Source organism: Lampetra fluviatilis, chromosome 58 (assembly GCF_964198595.1).
Source record: "Lampetra fluviatilis chromosome 58, kcLamFluv1.1, whole genome shotgun sequence".
In the NCBI taxonomy this organism is placed as follows: Eukaryota; Metazoa; Chordata; class Hyperoartia; order Petromyzontiformes; family Petromyzontidae; genus Lampetra; species Lampetra fluviatilis.
Window position 1 is genome coordinate 4,284,494 of NC_136332.1, and position 13,553 is coordinate 4,298,046.

Here is a 13,553-nt window from a genome sequence, read left to right on the forward strand (position 1 = left end):
TGTTGCCTCCAAAACGTCGTGATTTTTATTATTTTTTTTTATTTAATTTTAATTTCATTTTTTACCTACGTGGTGACTTTACCGAAAGAACTAAGAGTATGAATCCTTGCAGTCACGAAAGCTTCAAATCTAGAATTAATACAAAGCTCTTCATCGCAGATGTCCAAACAGGGCCGGATTAAGGCACGGGGGCTTTAGGGACTGCAACCCAGGTGCCTCCACCAGCTGGAAGGCCTCCAGAGATTAAGTTAAAAGTTGTTTCATTTGTGAATGCCGAATTTTATTTGTTGTTAGCCTCGTAAAAAATAAATTTTATTTTTTTTAACTTTGTTTTTTTGCCTTTTGAAAATATTACTGTGCACCTCACAGTACGTGTTAGCCCAGGGGCTTACAAAATCTGAATCCGGCTCTGTGTCCAGTATACGCAGGTCAGAACGTAACAACAACAACAAGCAATACAGAAACAAAACAGGAGCGCGTAGTATAGGAAATCTAAACAAATCACTTAAAAAAAATATACAAATACAGTAAAACCTTGGATTGCGAGTAACTTGGTCTGCAAGTGTTTTGCAAGACGAGTAAACATTTTTAATAAATATAAACTTGATAAACGAGCGAGGTCTTGCAATACGAGCAGTACGTGTATACGCTTTGTTTGCCGAGCGTCACGTGATCACAACTGATATACGAGTGCTTTGATATACGAGTGCTTTGGATTACAAACACGTTTGCGGAACGATTTATGCTTGCAATCCAAGGTTTTACTGTACAACTTAACAATATTTTTTTATCTTCTTGGTTCTTTCGGTAAAGTCACGTAGAATGGAAGTAATACAATAATAAAAATAAAACATAATAAAATAATTGTCATGACGTTTCAGCCACAACGCAAGCAGCCGTCCTCAGGTGAAACCAGGTCTGTCGAGGCGACAGAATCGAAATCGAAATCCCCTAACCCCCCTCCAGCGCCATTATTTCCTATGCGAACGTCACTTTCGATATACGCGATTTTAAGATACGCGCGTTTTCCCAAGAACTCCGTGTGTCCGCTACTTTCGTTAATGACAATCGCAGAGACGTATTAATAGCAGTGACCGCTACGCGGTGTCTTCCTAGAAGACTTAAAGACAAATCCTCCGTTGTTGTTTCTTACGTGAGCCACCGAGCGCGCTTATACGACAAAGACGGCGCACACCACACCAGGGAGGAACAGGTCGGTCTCATCCACCGCTCTTGCAACTCGAAGCTCAACTTTGTGGTAACGCTGCGAACATGTCTTTCTGTACGTTCGACGGCGGGGAAAAGTACAAAGATCACTTTAAAGTTGGTGAGTCACTTGCACCAACAACAACAACACACACTTCACGCTTTTAAACGGCTAATGTCGACTTTATTACAAAAGCTACACTTACGCACACGCACGCACTGCGCAGATACTGATCCCGACGAATTAATTGTTTTGTTTATAATATAAAGTAGACGTGCGTTTAATCAGGCTGCAAATGTTAACAAACGAACGCTATTTTTTGCCGCGGGCTTAGGCCTCGGGGCCTGTAGATTTACCCCGAAAGGCTTCCCGCAGGCGAATCCAGGCGAGCAGCGTCGTAGCGGCGGCTGACAGACCCCGTAAATAATTTAACAAACAAAAAAACAAACAAACCGGCGTCTTAGAATGATAATCGATGCGCGATTTAAGATCGCGTTTCGTTCATCGTTGACGTTCATTTATTGTAAGTTAAGAGTGTGTGGATCGTCGGCTAGGATGGGCTCACCGTAGGCCTACGACTTAGGCTTATTGAAATAACGCGAGACACGTCAACATCAACAACAACAAACAACTTAATAGGTGCACGACCAAATTTGTGTGTGTACGCGTAAAGTGTTTTAAGTGGAGCTGCGTCAATGTCACAATAGTCTGTGTTTAAGTGAATTATCTGAATCGTGTCCTGTGCCTCCCCTAGGTAGACTCGGCCTCAAATGAGTACCTGGTGCGTTGTGTAGTGAACATCGCTAGTACTGGGGAGACAAAGGCGGCCGGGCGTGGTGCTGGCCACACACCCCCTCGTGTGTGCCGTGCCGGTAGCCTTCATAGGCGCTCGCTAACAGCACTTGCCCCTACAGTCTGTTGAGGCTACACGGGGGATCTTTGTCTTTGTAAGTGATGTGGAACTTCACACAACGATAAGCAGCTGTGGATAAAGTTAGTTTAACGGCGTATTGCATAGTAGTGTAGTATATATTAGTGTATAGTGTAGTAATGTATCGTGCAGTGTATAGTGTAGTGTATAGTGTAATAGGATAGTGTATAGGGTAGTGTATAGTGTAGTAGGGTAGTGTATAGGGTAGTGTATAGTGTAGTAGTGTAGTGTATAGTGTAATGTATCGTGTAGTGTATAGTGTATTTTGTAGTTGTGTATAGTAGTGTAGTATATATATTAGTGTATAGTGTAGTTGGGTAGTGTATAGTGTAGTGTATAGTGTAGTATAGTAGTGTAGTGTATAATGTAGTGTATTGTGTAGTATATATTCGTGTGTAGTGTATTGTGTAGTAAGATAGTGTATAGTGTAGTGTGTAGTATTGTAATGTATCGTGCAGTGTTTAGTGTATTTTGTAGTAGTGTATAGTAGTGTAATATATATTAGTGTATAGTGTAGTAAGATAGTGTATAGTGTAGTAGGGTAGTGTACAGTGTAGTGTATAGTGTAGTGTATAGTGTAGTGTGTAGTAAGATAGTGTACAGTGTAGTAGGGTAGTGTATAGTGTAGTAAGATAGTGTATAGTGTAGTGTATAGTTTGTATATATGTGGAATTTCTTTCGTACCGTACGTAGCCAAACGTGCTAATCGGAGGTATGGTGGGGGGCACTCTAAACACAACAACAACAACCATCAGTGCTAAGTCAATTAGTTTTAATTCCAGGTGATTTAAAAAGGGCATAGCTGCAATGACTTCCTAATACCGGTCTAGTGAATAGTAGTGTAGTGTATATAGTAGTGTCTGGTGTAGTAGTGTATAGTGTAGTAGTGTAATGTATAGTGGAGTGTGTTGTGTAGGAGTGTGGTGTGTAGTGTATAGTAGTGTGTATGTTTAATTTCTTTCGCACCGTACGTATCCAACCGTGCTAAATGGATGTGCGTGAGGGAAGGACAACAACACTAAACACAACAACAACAACAACACTAAACACAACAACAACAGCAAGCAGTTCTAAAGAAATGAGTTTTCAATCTAGATGATTTAAAAGTGCATAGCTCCACTGGGCTTCCGAATATTGGAAGAGCATTCCAGACGGCCGCAGAATTGCATCTATCAATTTAAGGTTGAAACCTTCAAAAGATTTTTCGATTTAAAGCTTTCGTGACTGCAGGGATTCATCTTCTTGGTTCTTTCGGTAAAGTCACGTAGAAGGGAAGTAATATTTTATTATTTTATTACTTCCCTTCTACGTGACTTTAACGAAAGAACCAAGAAGATAAATCCCTGCAGTCACGAAAGCTTTAAATCGAAAAATAAAATATTACTTCCCTTCTACGTGACTTTACCGAAAGTAATTAAATATTACTTCCCTTCTACGTGACTTTACCGAAAGAACCAAGAAGATGAATCCCTGCAGTCACGAAAGCTTTAAATCGGGGTTTACACTCCTTGAATCTTAAATCGCCCGCGGGTCCTTTTTAAATCCTTTATATTAAGTTCACTTGCTTGCTTGCTTGCGCGCTTACGACCGTGCAAATCTTTCGGTCGTTTTTTAACCCACTTCCCGTGATCCAATCGAGCCGATATTTTGCACACAGACTCGTTGTGCGTGACAATTTATTTTCCAAAATTTTAACACTTTTTAGGAAAATAAAAATAAAAATGAAACTCTCACTCAAGAAAAACAGAAATGAATAATAAAATAAAACCGATGCCACGCATATAAAGGATTTATAGTGAAAAAACTTTGTTTTCACGGGTTAATTTTTTGTTCCCCCCCTTTTGCGTGTGTGTGTGCGTGTGTGTGTACGACGCAGGCGTGTACGTGTGCTCCCAGTGCGGCTACGAGCTGTTCTCCAGCAAGGCCAAATACGAGCACTCATCCCCCTGGCCGGCATTCACGGAAACCATGCACCCGGACAGTCTAAGCAAACACGAGGAGCGGCCTCGGGCACTGAAGGTAGCCTTGTCGCGTTCTCGGATGTCACACCGACACCACGCGTATAGAGACACGCACAAAGATCCCCCGTATAGCCTGTGACAGGCTGTTGGGGCAAGTGCTGTTAGCGATTGGCGAGTGGGTGGGTGGCCAGTAACGCCCGGCCGTCTTTGCACCAGGTACTCATTTGAGGCTGAGTTGATCTGCGGGAGGCCCGGGAGCGGTTCAGATTTTTTTTTCAAAAAAAATAAAATAATATTCAGGGCCTACCTTGGCTCCTCCCACCCTCAACCAGTATATATACGAGGAATGTTTTCTTGGAATTTCTCTCACTTGATACAGCAATCGTGCTGTGACTTTTCCACCTGAAGACGGAAGCTTGTGTTGCCTCCGAAACGTCGTGATTTTTATTTTATTTTTATTTATTTTAATGTTTTACTTTTTTCCACCTGAAGACGGAAGCTTGTGTTGCCTCCGAAACGTCGTGATTTTTTATTTTATTTTAATTTTACTTTTATTAATTGATTTTTTTTTACCTACGTGACTTTACCGAAAAAAACCTAAGAATACGGTTCACATAATCGCCACTGGTGTTGGCCATGAGTGGGAATCGGATTCGTAGCACAACGCGCTCACCGCTACACTACCGACGCTGCCACTTGTGAAAGTACACCACCAACGGCGACAACAGCCTGCTAAGTGTCGGTGACATCTCCACAGAGCTTGTGCCAGGCTAGGTGCACCTTGAGGCTATCACGTGAAGTATGGAAGGCTCTCTCTCGCTGCTGTCAGGAGGAGGTCACAGGACATGCACAGGTGCCTTGGGTTGACTGACTGAGATGACTGGCGTATGTACACCCTGTGACCCCTACTGTGCCAACTTGCTGTGCTTTAGCCGCCCGCCGCTCCGCTCGTTGTTGTGAGCGTCGCTCCTCCGCACTCCGTTGTTGCAGGAGGGCGACTGCCTCCAACTGCCCAGTAGCGTCCTTCACGAGCCTCCTCCACAGAGGCCGATCTTGACACCGCTGGTACCGGTCTTGGGCAAGTCCACTCAGCTCCACATCCTCCTGTACCACCTGTTCTCCAGCCTGTGTCGTGCCAATTTAGCCCCCTCTATCCGGCCAAACAGAAGCTGTTTGGGTGGTTGGGCATGCAAGCTGCATGCACCTTGCCAGCACAGTCTTGCCCGCCAGAGGTGCTCACTGACTGGAATGTGTCCAGATTTGAACATGCACACACACACAACAACAACAACCGCCATTCGCCACTAAGTGGCGGTGACGTCACCACGACGCCTGTGCCAGGCTAGGTGCACCTTGAGGCCACGTGAAGTGTCGAACGCCCGCTGGCAGGAGGTCACGGGGCAGACCCAGGTGCCACAGGTCGACTGACTGAGATGACCGAGATGACTGGCTGATGCACCACCTGTGCCCCCTACTGTGCCAACTTGCTGTGCTTTAGCCACCCGGCGCTCCGCTCGTTGTTGTGAGCGTCGCTCCTCCGCCCTCCGTTGTTGTTGGAGGGCGACTGCCTCCAACTGCCCAGTAGCGTCCTTCACGAGCCTGCTCCACAGGCATACTCTCACATACAGCACACACATACAATGATCCCCCATGAAGCCAAGATAGACTCTTGATGGGCTCCTGATGCAAGTGCTCTTAGCAAGGGCCTACGAAAGCGGGCACTGCACAACTTGGGGGTGGTGTGATGTGCATCATGCCTTGCCACCTTTGTCTTCCCAGTGCTGGGGCGCCACGGTGGCTAGGAGATGTTAACTACCTCGCCTGGTATGCAGGAGGTCGTGGGTTCGAACCCGACCCTGACGCCTGCTGTATATTTCGAATGTATGGTGCAGTGTTGAGTATACATACAGTATTGAGCCTACGGGCAGTGTTGAGTCTATGGGCAGGGTTGAGTCTATGGGCAGTGTTGATTCTACGGGCAGTGTTGAGTCTATTGGCAGTGCTGAGTCTATGGGTAGTGTTGAGTCTATGAGCAGTGCTGAGTCTATGGGCAGTGTTGAGTCTATGAGCAGTGTTGAGTCTATGGGCAGTGTTGAGTCTATGGGCAGTGTTGAGTCTATGGGCAGTGTTGAGTCTATGGGCAGTGTTGAGTCTATGGGCAGTGTTGAGTCTATTGTGCAGTGTTGAGTCTATGTGCAGTGTTGAGTCTATGTGCAGTGTTGAGTCTATGGGCAGTGTTGAGTCTATGGGCAGTGTTGAGTCTATGGTGCAGTGTTGAGTCTATGGGCAGTGTTGAGTCTATGGGCAGTGTTGAGTCTATGGGCAGTGTTGAGTCTATGGACAGTGTTGAGTCTATGGGCAGTGTTGAGTCTATGGGCAGTGTTGAGTCTATGGGCAGTGTTGAGTCTGGTGCAGTGTTGAGTCTATGGGCAGTGTTGAGTCTATGGGCAGTGTTGAGTCTATGGGCAGTGTTGAGTCTATGGTGCAGTGTTGAGTCTATGGGCAGTGTTGAGTCTATGGGCAGTGTTGAGTCTATGGGCAGTGTTGAGTCCATGGACAGTGTTGAGTCTATGGGCAGTGTTGAGTCTATGGGCAGTGTTGAGTCTATGGGCAGTGTTGAGTCTATGGGCAGTGTTGAGTCTATGGTGCAGTGTTGAGTCTATGGACAGTGTTGAGTCTATGGGCAGTGTTGAGTCTATGGGCAGTGTTGAGTCTATGGTGCAGTGTTGAGTCTATGGGCAGTGTTGAGTCTATGGGCAGTGTTGAGTCTATGGACAGTGTTGAGTATATGGGCAGTGTTGAGTCTATGGGCAGTGTTGAGTCTATGGGCAGTGTTGAGTCTATGGGCAGTGTTGAGTCTATGGTGCAGTGTTGAGTCTATGGGCAGTGTTGAGTCTATGGGCAGTGTTGAGTCTATGGTGCAGTGCTGAGTCTATGGGCTTGTATATTTGGAGTTTTCATGTACTCCCCGTGATCGCGTGAATGATTCCCCGGGGCCTACGATTCGCACCCCCCCCCCCCCCCCCCCCCACATTTAGTGTCAACGTTACGCGTTTTGAGTATTTGCCTGCCAACAATATCCACGTGATGATATGATGATTATGACGACGAGCCACTTGGTCGAGCGACACTTTGCGATAGCCAGACGGTCGCTTCTGAAAACGAGCTGCGTAGCTCAGCGGGGCCCTAACCCCCCCCGGGTAAAATAACGACAGCATAGCACATTAAATTTCGATTTAAAGCTTTCGTGACTGCAGGGATTCATCTTCTTGGTTCTTTCGGTAAAGTCACGTAGAAGGGAAGTAATAAAATAATAAAAATAAAACAATAAAATACAATTCTCACGACGTTTCGGCCACAACGCAAGCAGCCGTCCTCAGGTGAAGACCAGGTTTGTCGAGGCGAGGGGGGGGGATGTGTGGCCTAGCACATTGCCGAGATGACCCAGACGTCTGAAACGCGAGATCCCTGCTGCTGCTGCTGCTGCGGCTTCGTCGATTTGCGCTCCTGCCCGAATGTCGTAAAGCTGCGGGGTGCAGGCACCACGCTACACCGTCTCCCTACCACCACCACCACCACAAACAACCCCCCCCGCACCCACCAAGCCCCCAACCCAGCCCGCCACCCCTCGCCACGGGTGCCGCGACTCGTAAACGCCGTGCTCTTTAACAGCGTCTGAGACGCCAGCCCCCCAAACTCCCGCCGCCCCCCCCCCATCGTAAAACCGCCCCGAGGACACAAAGGCCCCCTTCAGACGGAGCACGCGCTCACGGGTTTCGCCGCCGCCGCCGCCACCGCGTTTATTTATCACTACTAGAAGGAAGTTCCGCTGACCGAAAGTTGGGGGTGTGGCGGGGGGGGATGTGTCGGCTATTGTGCCGTCTCTTTTAACACCTCCCCGGCGCCCGGAACTGCACCAAAAGGGTTTCTGTTGCGGTTTAGCGACAAGCGGAAAATTGATTTTCGCGGCTGCTGCCGGGCTTGTTGCCGTGATACAGACGTGGTCCACGTCTTCCACGTCTTCCGCTGACCGTTAACCCCGCGCTGTGTTTTTTTTTATCTTGAGCAGGTAAGGCGCCGTTGAGCTGGTCATCGCAAAATGTTAGCTCGACGGAAAGGCTTCCCGATAATTGTTTTTTTTACCCTTCTATCTGGCAACAAAACTGACACCTTTTTTTTTACAAGGAGTCATGTTTGCATTGATCACAATACCTGCAGTCATAATGCAAACAAAAAAACATAACTCTGATAATGTATGCACTGTCCTTGAAGTTGATTGGTCCACACCTGAGACAGCTTTCCTTAGAGCCTAGTCTCAGATGGTGTTGGACCAGATGACGCCAAAAGGCTCTAAGGAAAGCTGTCTCGGGTGTGGACCAATCAACTTCAAGGACAGAGCATACATTATCAGAGTTATGTTTTTTGTTTGCATTATGACTGCAGGTATTGTGGTCTATGCAAACATGACTCCTTGTAAAAAAGGTGTCAGTTTTGTTGCCAGATAGAAGGGAAGAAAACCAATCATCATATTTTTTACTGGCAAATGAGGTTCCAATGGTGAAAAGTCTTCTCGTCGTCGTGCGGATATCTTTTGCGGCCGGATGCTCCGAGCTCACGTCGATTTTTAAAATGCGGTGGAGGGGGGGCACAAGTATAACCCGTAAAAACAAAGTTTTTCACTATAAATCCTTTATATGCGTGGCGGCTAGAGTCATCTCGTCCTCTGGCTTAAGATGGCTGCCACCTATGGGTCAGATGATTGTCTGCCACCATTAAGCAATTGGTAATTAAATATTTAATTTGTTTTCCCTAAACAGTGTAAAATTTTGGATTTTTTTTCAGGAAAATGAATTGTCACACACAACGAGTCTGTGTGGAAAATGTCAGCTCGATTGGATCACGGGAAGTGGGTTAAAAAACGAGCGAAAGATTTGCACGGTCGTAAGCAAGCAAGCGAACTTAATATAAAGGATTTAAAAATACATTCGCCTGTGGAGGACGCGGGGATCGATCCCGCGACCTTTGGCATGGGAAGCGAGGGCGCTACCAACTGCGCTACTCCGCCACGGCCTGTGGAGGGGTTACGCTCTGGGCTCTTACACTCTGACGTTCAGCCAAAGCCATGAATGCGTTCTACTTGAATATATGTAAAATAATTTTTTTTTGCCTAAAAAGTGTAAAATCCACGCGACCACAAGGAGGAGAGCGAGAGAGAGAGCAGAGAGAACACGCAGACTCCACATATACATCATTAGACCTCCTTTGCCAGTAACACAATATAATAATAGGGTTTTTTCCACTTTTTTCTGCCAACAAAACTGAAACCTTTTTACGAGGATTCATGTCTGCGTTAACCACAATACTTGCAGTGAAATGCAAACAAAAACACGCTCTGATAATATATGCATTGTCCTTGAAACTGATTGGGAAGGGCTGGGTGGGGAGGGGCTGGGTGGGAAGGGGCTGGGTGGGGAGGGGAGGGTGGGGAGGGGCTGGGTGGGGCTGGGTGGGGAGGGGAGGGGCTGGGTGGGGAGGGCGGGGAGGGGGAGGGTGGGGAGGGGCTGGGTGGGGAGGGCGGGGAGGGGGAGGGTGGGGAGGGGCTGGGTGGGGAGGGTGGGGAGGGGCTGGGTGGGGAGGGTGGGGCTGGGTGGGGGGTGGGAGGGGTGGGGCTGGGTGGAGAGGGGCTGGTCACCCCGTGGTGCCCTTATAAAACTCAACGTTTAACCTACTCATGCCGGCTTGTGCCCGCCCTCACAGTCGGGCATATTTGCGGAATACACCACGCCGCCGTTGACCCTGCAGGCCATTGACCGAGCAACCCAACGTTCCTACCAGCTCCCTCTGCAGGGATGTGTTAGCCCAGGGTGACCATCCGTCTTATGAGATTCCTTTTCGCCAAATGTACAGCAAGCCGTTAGGGTCTGGATCGAACCCACGGCCTCCTATATACCATAGCTTAGCGCTGGTATACAGGACAAGCAAACTCTTTTGAATATTTCAATTTTAAATTAATAAATGCGCTTCTGCGGCCGTCTGGAACGCTCTTCCGATAATAGGAAGCACTGAAGCTATGCAATTTAAAATCATCGAGATTGAAAAGTGATTTCTTTAGAACTGCTTGTTGTTGTGTTTAGTTTGTTGGCCTTTCCTCCGCACCTCCGACTAGCACCGTTGGCTACGTACGGCGTGAAAGAAGTTCAACATGCACACAATCTACCACACACGCCACTATTATACACTACACTACTACACAATACAATATACACGATACATTACAATACTACGCGATACGCTCCTACACTGCCGATAGCATTTGTGTGTGCATTTGTGTGTGTGTGTGCATTTGTGTGTGTGTGTGCCTGTGTACGTGTGTGCGCGTGCGTGTGTGCGCGTGCGTGTGTGCATGTGTGTGTACGCGTTCGTATACGTTTGTGTGTACGTGCTTGTGTGCGTGTGTGCGTACGTGTGTGCATGCGTGTATAGATATGTGCGTGCGTGTGTGCGTGCGTGTGTACGTGTGTGCGTGCGTGTGTATGTGCGTGCGTGCGTGTGTATGTGTGTACGTGTGTACGTGCGTGTGTGTGTGCGTGCGTGCGTGTGTGCATGCGTGTATACATACGTGCGTGTGTGCATGCGTGTATACATACGTGCGTGTGTGCGTGTGTGCGTGTGTGCGTACCCGCAGGTGTCGTGTGGCAAGTGCGGCAACGGCCTGGGCCACGAGTTCCTGAACGATGGTCCCAGCGCCAGGCAGAGCCGCTTCTGAATATTCAGCCACTCCCTGAAGTTCGTCGCCAACGGTAAATTGGGCTTTAAAAAAAATTAACCCGTAAAAACAAAGTTTTTCACTATAAATCCTTTATATGCGTGGCGGCTAGAGTCCTCTCGTCCTCTGGCTTGAGATGGCTGCCACCTATGGGTCAGATGATTGCCTGCCACCATTAAGCAATTGGTAATTAAATCAAAAAAAAAATTTCCTAAAAAGTGTTAAAATTTTGGAAAAAAAATTTCACGAAAATAAATTGTCACGCACAACGAGTCTGTGTGCAAAATGTCAGCTCGATTGGATCACGGGAAGTGGGTTAAAAAACGACCGAAAGATTTGCACGGTCGTAAGCGTGCAATCAAGCAAGCAAGTGAACTTAATATAAAGGATTTAAAAACAACTCAAACTTTTTCTCTTTCAGCAAGTAAACACTTTTTAAATCCTTTATATTAAGTTCGCTTGCTTGCTTGCTTGCTTACGACCGTGCAAATCTTTTGGTCGTTTTTTAACCCACTTCCCGTGATCCAATTGAGCTGACATTTTCCACACAGACTCGTTGTGCGTGACAATTAATGTTCGTGAAACATTTTTTCCAAAATTTTACACTTTTTAGGACAAAAATATTATATTTAATTACCAATTGCTTAATGGTGCAATGCAATCATCTGACCCATAGGTGGCAGCCATCTCAAGCCAGAGGACGAGAGGACTCTAGCCGCCACGCATATAAAGGATTTATAGTGAAAAACTTTGTTTTTACGGGTTATACTTGTTTACTTATACTCTAAGTTCTTTCGGTAAAGTCACCATGTAGGTAAAAAATGAAATTAAAATTAATAAAAAATAAAAACAATCAAATCACGACGTTCCGGAGGCAACACAAGCTTCCTTCTTCAGGTGAAACTGTCACAGCAAAATATCATTTTCTACCTACGTGACTTTACCGAAAGAACTAAGAATTTGAATCCTTGCAGTCACGAAAGCTTCAAATCTAGAACTTTTTTACGTAGCCATGGCGCCGGCATCGCGAGCCGTCCACTCTGATGAAGAAGACGTCACGGGAATATTTGAACGACCACTTGCCGAGTGATACAGGTTGGGTATTAAGTCAATAATAAGTAATATTAAAAAAAACTTTTTTTTAAAACACGCTTTTATGAAATGTGCTAGCAATGGAAGAACTCCACGACTCCAGGAAGTGGCCTCTGAAGCTTGCCACAACGTAAGGGGCCGTGGCCAATTACAGGCAACGTCAGTGGACAATCAGACCCAAGCCGAAACATAACGTGTAAAAAATAATGTTTAAAAATGGAAACAAAAAAATAATAAAAATCTAAAACAATGAAATTCTCACGACGTTTCGACTGCAACACAAGAACATTTTCTAGCTGTGGTTTGCACACCTGATGATGATCGCTTGTGTTGCAGTCGAAACGTCGTGAGAATTTTATTGTTTTATATTTGTATTCTTTTATTGTTTCCCTTCTACGTGACTTTACCGAAAGAACCAAGAATATGAATCTCCCTGCAGTCACGAAAGCTTTAAATCAAAATGTTTAAAAGAAAATATTTGTTTTATTTTTTATGATAAAATATAGTATTGTCATCAGTATGACATGAGTATACCAAGTTTGCAGTCGATACCAACATTGGGAAGTGGGTTAAAATTTAGTTACAATATTTGAGGATACAACAACAGAGTGAGTTAAATGAAAGCGTGTAAAATCAATTCTAGATTTGAAGTTTTCGTGACTGCAAGGGTCCATACTCTTTGTTTTTTTTCGTTAAAGTCACGTAGGTAAAAAAAAAATGCAAATAAATTAAATCACGACGTTTCGGAGGCGGAAGCTTGTGTTGCCTCCGAAACGTCTTGATTTCATTTATTTTCCGAAAAAAACCAAATAGAACGTGTAAAATCACTCAGCCGTGGTCGGTAATCGAACTCCGGTTCACCGGGTTCACAGCTCACGTCGCTAAAACGCCGGCGGTCACCGCTCCGCCTCGCGTACACTTGAAGGATCGATAGGCGAAGGGATCCCCCGGCCTATAGGACCCCCGCCATTACTGCGTGGTCATTGAGAACGATCCAGGGCACAGTCAAGACGTGTGGCCCTGGAATTGGGTAATAAATCGCTGTGTAACAAAAAAACATGTTTCTTTTGTTCCTGGGTAGCAAGTGTTATTTTCCTAATTGCTTATGCCTCGAAAGTACAGAAAACGGCGATTGTTCCACACAAACTTTGCTTTTGTGACCAGGACATTGATATTTTGAAATGTTCCTATTGTCAGTGAGAAAACGTGGTGTGCGTTTGTGTCATTCGTTCACGTAAAGTCCTGGTCACAAAAGCGCGTAACAAAAATACTGTTCGTTCTACCCCACCGCAGTATTAACCGGGTCGGCCCGCTGGATTCGAACCGCGAGCCCCCTGTACCAACTCGCGTTGAGCTGTATCACTCTTGTTCAGAAGCAAACCTGGCCATAGCTTCAACGAAAGGGGCCTGATTCTTCTTGGTTCTTTCGGTAAAGTCACGTAGAAGGGAAATAATAAAATAATAAAAATAAAACATAATAAAATAGAATTTAAAGCTTTCGTGACTGCAGGGATTCATGTTCTTGGTTCTTTCGGTAAAGTCACGTAGAAGGGAAATAATACAATTATAAAAATAAAACATAATAAAATAATTCTC

General features: G+C 45.9%; 1 protein-coding gene across 1 annotated transcript in view; it reads left to right on the plus strand.

The window, feature by feature from the left end:
- Positions 1–1,126: 1,126 nt before the first annotated feature.
- Positions 1,127–13,553, plus strand: part of MSRB1 (methionine sulfoxide reductase B1) — a 24,962-nt gene continuing 12,535 nt past the window's right edge. The window contains exons 1-3 of the mRNA XM_078880756.1: positions 1,127–1,327; positions 4,015–4,157; positions 10,785–10,899. Of these exons, the coding sequence (XP_078736882.1) occupies positions 1,273–1,327; positions 4,015–4,157; positions 10,785–10,899 (313 nt within the window). The 5' untranslated portion in view covers positions 1,127–1,272. The remainder of the gene's footprint in view (positions 1,328–4,014; positions 4,158–10,784; positions 10,900–13,553) is intronic.